At 34.6% G+C, this 8464-nt stretch overlaps 1 protein-coding gene across 1 annotated transcript in view; it reads left to right on the top strand.

Moving 5' to 3' along the window:
• Window positions 1-2511: 2511 nt before the first annotated feature.
• LOC140451469 (protein spaetzle 5-like) overlaps window positions 2512-8464 on the top strand; it is a 44337-nt gene continuing 38384 nt past the window's right edge. The window contains exon 1 of the mRNA XM_072545291.1: window positions 2512-2798. Coding sequence (XP_072401392.1) covers window positions 2772-2798 — 27 coding nt within the window. The 5' untranslated portion in view covers window positions 2512-2771. The remainder of the gene's footprint in view (window positions 2799-8464) is intronic.

Raw genomic sequence — 8464 nt, 5'->3', positions numbered from 1 at the left:
CCGCGCCCAACCGTCAAATGCATGATGCTTTTAACTAAGAGTTGCACCGAGAAAAACTGTATGATCTCAACACTTTGAAAGAAATAATTCAAACAAATTTCCACTATTGAATGAATAACAGAAGTGTATTTGATACACTTATGAAAGTAACAAATGATAAAACAGGAGGTTCTTATATGCACCTGGTGGTACAGGAAAAACTTTTTGATTTCATTGATATTAGCAACAATTCGCTCACAAAATAAAATTGCACTTGAACTCGCTTCATCGGGAAGCGCAGCAACTTTACTTGAAGGTGGTCGAACAGCCCATTCAGCACTAAAATTGCCATTAAACATGCAAAGCAACGAAACTCCAACCTGCAACACTTCGAGCAACTCTGCAATGGCAAAGGTTTTGCAGCAATGTGAATTGATTGTTTGGGATGAATGCACGATGTCACATAAAAAATCTTTGGAGGCTTTAGGTAGAACCTTACATGATCTATGGAGCAATCATAACCCATTTGGTGGTGCAATGATTTTATTAGCAGGAGATTTTCGTCAAATATTGCCAGTGATTCCACGATCAACGCCAGCTGATGAACTCAATCCATGTTTAAAGTCCTCCAATTTGTGAAAACATGTTAAGGTATTACACTTAAGCAAGAATATGCGGGTCGAGTTGCAAAATGACCAATCTTGAGACATATTCTCTAAACAACTCATTAACATTGGTACTGGCAAATTTCCTATAGACACCTTGACTGGTTGCATTAACTTTCCTCAAAGTTTTTGTCAGTTAACTCAATCAAAAGATGAACTTATTCAAAAGGTGTTTCCAGATGTTGCTCAAAATTACAGAAACCATGATTGGTTAAGCAAACGGGCTATATTGAATGCAAAAAACATAGATGTAAATGAATTAAATTTCAAAATTTAAGAACAAATTACAGGCGAATTGAGGATATATAAATCAGTTGATTCGGCTACTAACTAAGATGATGTCGTCAACTATCCGCTTGAATTTTTAAATTCGCTGGATTTACCAGGATTGCCACCTCACAATCTTCAATTAAAGGTTGGATCGGTAGTTTAATGTTGAGAAATATCAACCAAGCGCGTCTTTGCAATGGCAAACGGTTAGCAATAAAAAAAATTATTGAACAACGTGATAGAAGCAACTATACTGAAAGAAAAGTATAAAGGAGAAGACGTTTTGATACCATGCATCCCAATGATTCCGACTGATGTACCATTTGAATTTAAACGACTACAGTTTCCAGTGCGTCTTGCTTTTGCTATGACCTATGACCACAAATAAGTCCCAGGGTCAATCATTAGGTGTTTGTGGTATTAATCTAGAAAACCCTTGTTTCTCACATGGTCAATTGTATGTTGCCTGTTCCCGTGTTGGGAAACTATCAGATTTGTTTGTATATTCACCAGGTAATCAAACAAAAAACATTGTATATCATAAAGCACTACAATAAAAATAAAACAGATTTTTGTTTATAATTATGATTCACTTGATTTACAATAAACCGATTACTGGAAATACTTATATACGTTTTATTTCATTATTCTTTATTACATCGATTATTAACCCTATGTTAATAAAAATAATAATATATAATTAATTATCTCTATGTTTTGTCATTAAAGCACCCACTTTATAAATATTTGTCACCTTTAGGTTCCCACTATCCCTTTAGATTATTTTTCAATCAGGTTTGAACCTTTATTTCCCCTCTTAGTTTGTAGCCCTCTGGCAGACATCCCAGTCGTTTTTACTGTGTCCAAAAGGGTTAACAAAGTTCGTGGAAGCAAAGATACTTAGGTCACCCGAGCTGACCCTCACACAGCGCCTTATCATCATGGTGACGGTTCTGTTCAGGAGAATTAAAGAAATAAACTGCCACATTCCAAATCTATTTGACAGAACGAAGTCTGTCGGGTCCGCTAGTTCTACATAAAAAAAGACTACTAAACATTTTTATTTAAAATTATCTCAGCTACATTTTTTATTTGAAACATTTTTTTCTGCGACTTACAGATTCTTAGTAAATCGATTTTTTTGCGTTTTTATTCCACTACTATGGGTTTTAGATTCTCTCCCTAAGAGGGGAGAGCCCAGGGGTAAAAGTGGTAAACTTTTTTGTATCTTTTCTGGGGTCCCAAAATTGATATTCTTGGCAAAATTCAGCTTGTTCGTATGATTTTTAGGGGTTAACTCTCTGACGACTGGACTAAAAGGATCATTAAAAAAATATTTACAATTTTTTTGAAAGGCTTAGTTTTAAATATTAAATTTTTTTTATTATTTTTTGACTAGTTTTTCATTTTAATTCTTTTTGTTTGCTTTTCTTAAAATACATTAAAAAATTAATGAGAACACATTAACATGAAGTAGTACGCACTTTGTTAATAAATTTAAATGAATTAAACGCCGATAAAAGCGTTTAGTAATAGCACTGTCGCCTGGAGTATAAAGGAAGATAATTACCATACGATAACCCAGTCACCTGTCACTTTCAAACGTCCGTGGGTACGACCCGGAGCCCCCTGACGCCTAAAGTAGGTTCTTTCTTCGACTCGCTCGCGGAAGAATTTTAAACCATGTCCTCCTAGACTAAACGTTGCATTAGAACAATTTTTTTTTTCGTGTGCTCGCATTTTTAATCGAGGTGTGCTATGGTCGCTGTTAGAAAAACTTAGGTGGTGATAATGTGTGGTGGATGAAGAGCGGAATAGTACTTACTGTGATCTAGTTGTAGAACTTTTTGTGCCAGGATGAGGCTTAATATAGGACTTAAATTGGTAAGTTGTTTATTTCATTTATATCGAGAAGTTTAATTAAAATTTAACGAATTTTTTTTATTTACAATAAAAAGCCGCATCCTCCCGAAGGATATTAGCGACTCAACGATTACAGTACATTTAAATGCGATTAACAGTACGCCAGTCAATTAGGAAATGGTTTATATTGTCTACATCACAAATTGAACACTTTGGAGAGCTTCGCTGTTTGAGAATAGGTGTACGTGTGTATATCTACTCTGGCTCAGTCTGAGACTTGTTAGGATTAATTGGGATCTTCTGCTTGTTGCTGGCAGTTGGCACGGAGTAATGCTACTTTTAATCTTTTTAGTTTCTAAGCCATTCCCGATTCTACGCACGTAACACTTTATTTTTAAAAAAGGCTTTTAAATCACTTGCTACACTCAGATTTTCGACCTGTGATTGATCATTGGCGATAGCATCGCGAGCATTTACATCTGCTAATTCATTGCTTTCGATACTAATGTGGCAAGGTATCTACAAGAAGATTAATGTTCTGACCTTTTCTTGGGCTTTCTGAAGTTCCAATTTTATCATTTCCTCTATGGGATGTTTCGGGTTTTGATTCCAAAGCCGTGCTTTGAAATCAATTTAAGCCAAACCTTTTGGCTTAAATTGATTCTACTATCTTCGGAAATGATTTAAGTAGACGTTAATCAACTACTTGAAAATGATAAAATACAGCTTGAGCATTTATTCTTGAGTATTATAAAATTTCGAAATATGTAATATCGGGAATACATTCTGAAAAAAAAATATATTAAAAATCAAAACAACTTATTAGAATATAAACGTTTTAATGTTTGTTAAGAAAATACAAATATATATTTTAAATTTAATCAAAAAAATTATCCTCAAAACAATCTGGGCAAGTATAGACAGTGTGTTCACCACACATAACTTTTCCACATTGTTTGTATTTGCGACTGGTAGGTCTGTTTTTTATTCCGTCGTAAAAGTCACATCTGCCTCTACAATTTGTGTGATTTAGTGATTTCTTTTATTCTCTCTGACATTATACGTGGTACATTGGCTTGACAAGCACGAACGTTAAGCTGCAGTTGAATCTAAGCTAGAGTGAATTCTAAATTGTGCAAAAATTGTCTTCGTGGTAAACTAATCTCGTTATTATTAAAATAGAAAAGGACCATGGACTTTATACCAGCTACATTTAGCATGAATCCTCATCAATTGTATCGTCATGATGTAAACTAGACAGGAGGAGTATGTTTTTATTTCTTTTTGGTATATAGGACACTAAAGTAATATCATCATAAAAAGCAGACATACTGGATCGAAAAGGTCTGCTTATGGGTTTAGAAAATTCATGGAATAATTCCTTCTTATTCTTGCGACACGTTCCTAGAAATGTAAGTTTGTAATCACGAAGCAAGGTTTGGATTATTGATATGCTTGAAAACCAATTGTCTGTAGTAATGTTCCATTTTGTTCCTCTTAAAGGCTCACTTAATCTATTTACCACTTCCAATGGAAAATTACTTACATTGTCCCAAATACGGCTACAAATTGCAGGTATAAAAGTCTTGGAATCTGCTGGCGCAAAAAAAATGCTGGCGGTATTGTTATAAAGATGTTTACCAATTTCTATTAACCAGTATTTTTAATCATTTTCCCGATATTTTTATTTCTCCATATTGTTTCATTTAGGCAACCTGCATCTCCGTTTGCTCTATTTACTTGATCTTTCACTTCTTTTTGGAGCTTTTCATAGCTAGATAATGTGATGCCTAGATATTTAAACTCCTGACTTGTTCTATTGTCTAACCTTCCAACTTCAATTTACATCTTAGTAAATTTGCTGTTATAACCATGCATTTTGTCTTTTTTGGGGAAATTAACATGTTAATTTTTCTGGAGGTTATACTGAATTGGTGCAGCATACGTTGTAAATCATCTTTACTTTGCGAGAGTAGTATTGCGTCGTCTACATAGCAGATTATTTTAAGTTGTTTTTTTTTTCTATTTGGTATCATTATTTTGTTCTTACTTTTTTCAGGCTGAATATAAGAAAACTTAGGAAATATCCGTGCCTTATCCCATTGCTAGCTTCAATATGGTCATTTAGCTCTTCTTCTACTTTTACTTTTATTGTGTAGTTTTGGTAGATATTTTTGATCGTTTTGATTATTTCTAGAGGGATCTCTCTTGCATACAATAAGTTTATAACGCCTTTTAATTTGGCCCGGTCCAATACCTTCTTAAAGTCTACGAAAGATAGATATGCCGGTTTGTTGTATTCTACTGATTTCTCTTGCACTTGCCTTATTATAAATATAGCGTCGGTGCATGATATTCTCGAGCAAAAACCTTGTTATTCTTCTGCTAGAGTTATAAATTCATTCAGTTTATTTGTTACCATTTTGGTTGTTAATTTTAGTGTTGTGTTTAATAAATTAATTCCTCTGTAATTTTCCGCGTCCAATTTGTCTCCCTTATTGAATAGAGGTATTAGGATGCTTTAACTCCATTCTTAAGGAATTCTGTTTTGTTCTATTATTTTTTGGATTAGTTTTAATAGTTGTTTGGTCACATCTGGTCCTCCGTACTTTAGGAGTTCTTTCGGTATTCTGTCCTCTCCTGGTGATTTTCTATTTTTTAATTTCCTTAATGTTTCCTTTACCTCTTCATCCTCAATATTTGATTCAATTTAATACAATCAGTAAAATAAACCTATGACCGATATTTTGTATAGTCCATGACGGATGAATATTACAAAGAACAGAGAAGAATGGAATCAATCAAATGAATCGTATGTGCAATATTAGCGAAATAAAATGTAGACAGAAATATATAACATCAAATTATCTTTATTCCCTTTAAAAATCTGCTCCTCAGTTTTAGCGCCTTCTTGTGTAACTATTTAAATTTATTCACGAGATTTCTTAAGAAGAAATACGAAGTCAAAGGTGAAATTATTATTAAATAGTAGGTCGGACATTAATTTTTTAAAAGGCGTTTGGGAATTTTTCATTTATTGATAATAATGTGGCTGTCCATATATGAATAATATAGTTAAGATGATTAAAGCCGGCAATCAAGTATTTAACAGAGAAATCAATCAGTGGATGCTTTCTATCAAATAAATCATATGAGCAGTACTCTCGGCATTCTTGAGAAGTAGGTATGTCATATCATACGTTAAAAAAATTGCACATTTTTTATAAATAAGGTCATTATTTAACTGAAAATAAGTTATTCCTGTATGTAGTGTTATTAGTTCCATAATACACATTATACATAGTACCAATTCAAACAACCGTCAATATCTTCATTTCGGTAAAAAAAAATTAAAAATCGAAGGCAGGTTAATTTGTTTTTAATTTTACAACAGATAATATCTTTTAGTGTTTAAGATAAATCAAACTTCTGTCTGTCTACAAGCAGACTCTTAGTTTAATCAACAGTTTAAGCAGTGGCGGATCTAGAAATTTTTTTCGGAGTGGGTCATGGGTCTTAAGGATGATTTTGATATAGGATTTAGATTTTTGCACCTTTACGATTGATATGATTTGTGCTTCATGTAAGGGAACCATTTTCAGAACAAAATGAGAAATTCTGGGCTCCCAATAGTTTGCATTAATGAAAATGGATCAACTGACATTTTACTGTCCTTTCTCGTAGAAATTGTTTCAAGAGCGTTGTATATTTTGATGATTGATTCGCCCTGGAACTGAAGATGACCTTCATGCCTTTCAACCCAAGGAGTTTCACAAATACCTCAGCAGCCCTCAATTGCTTTATTTGTATTCACTAACGTATCAGACAGAGCTAATGCAACAACAATATTCACTTTGATATTTATTATAAATCAATTATAAAATGTAGCACACAGTCTCAAAAATTATTATACATATTAAATTTTTCTTCTTCAAGTGCCATCTCCGCGGCGGAGGTCGGCAATCATCATAGCTATTCGGACTTTTGAGACGGCTGCTCTGACATCTTTGAGACATATTCAAATTAAAAACAATCAATTCGTAGACAAAACTGAAGATAAGAAATACCTAAATAAAAAAATTAAAATATGCTGATTTCGTGTGAAAAGTCATGTCATGTGCATTGAATGAGCAATAATGTGTGGGCGGTAATTTTATCTCATCGATAATTCTCTGGCACTCAAATGACGAATTGACAAAGTTTGAAAATCTGAATTCGCGGAAGTCGGGGTAGCGTTAGTCGAGGTATTACTGTATTCAGAATTGTTGATTTTTTTTAGAGCAATGTAAAAAAGCTTCCGCATAATTCTACACTTACCCCTAGAATAAATGAGTTTGAATCATTTCAACTCTTGACTTCCTGCTTATAGCATTGATGGGTTTTAAATTATTTTTTTTAGGATTATTTGATTAATATTTAATTTTATTTCCCCGTGACCCCCCCTTGGATCCGCGACAAGATCGTCCGAACGACTTCCCCCTGCTTTCCCCACGATTGAATCGGCATGTTATTTATATTATTTAAATCTGTTAGTGCTTTCGTATCACGGTGGCTCCATGTAAACATGTGACTTTGACTATCGAACAAAAGACCGACCAATAGACCTTATAACAGCAAGGAACTAGCTACAGTTTCATTTCAAAACAGTCGATATTGGTAAATCTACCATTACAGACACTAAAAAGAACACAGAAAGGTCGAAAAGTTCGTCAGCGAAACGGAAAGTGCTCCAGGGAAGAGAAAAACCATCAAACCCCCCAAATATCCAAGGGTAGAAAGTTCGTTGTTCATGTGGTTCCTACAACTCGGAGAAAGCATGTTCCGGTGAGTGGTGAAATTTAATGTGAAAAACCCTGTCATTTTCATCGTAACATGTCACCAAACCACCAAGCTTTCAGCGAATGTAAGGGTTGGTTGGACAACTTCAAACGACGTCATGGAGTTAGACATCTCAAAATTACTGTTGAGAAACTTTCGAGTAATGCCGATGACGTCATACCCTTCCGAACTGCATTTGAAGAACTTGTGATTAAAAAAAATTTACACCTGAGCAAATTTACAATGCAGATGAAAGTGAGTTATTTTGGCGCATGATACCAGGCCACACATTGGTGTCATCTCAAGAAAAGAACGCTCCTGGTCGAAAAATTATGAAAGAAAGAATCACCTTTATGCCTTGTGCAAATGCTTCAGGGACTCACAAACTACGTTTGCTTGTTGTGGGGATGGCTAACAAGCCTCGTACATTCAAATCTGTTGATCTTCCCGTTTGGTATCGAGGGCAAAAAAGGGTTTGGTATCGAGGGAGACAAGAGACTCTTCATCCAACGAAAAAGATATCATTTTTAACCAACTTATTGTTCAGCTGGCTCAAGACAACACGATAATAATTATTGAATCTGAAGTTCGAGAATGGGCATCAGGTGGCTGTGCCAAAGAAATTGATACCCAAGAAATGCTCACGAATGAAGAAATTGTAAGGGTCATTCAAAATGAAGAAACGGAAGAGAAGGATGTCGATGATGAACCGCCTGCTTCAAAAACTTCTGCTGCTAAAGCTGTTTAAGCCCTGAATACGGCCATCAGTTGGGCAGAAGACAACCTCAATAGCAGCCAGGAGATCATGATGCTGAGGTGTATAAGAAACAAAGAGTTTGATCAGCACGTCGAGACTGGCGTCCAGAAAA

This window comes from Diabrotica undecimpunctata, chromosome 9 (genome assembly GCF_040954645.1).
Source record: "Diabrotica undecimpunctata isolate CICGRU chromosome 9, icDiaUnde3, whole genome shotgun sequence".
NCBI classification, from domain to species: domain Eukaryota; kingdom Metazoa; phylum Arthropoda; class Insecta; order Coleoptera; family Chrysomelidae; genus Diabrotica; species Diabrotica undecimpunctata.
The sequence above is the reverse complement of the archived record's forward strand: the minus strand, read 5'-3'. Positions and strand labels throughout refer to the sequence as shown.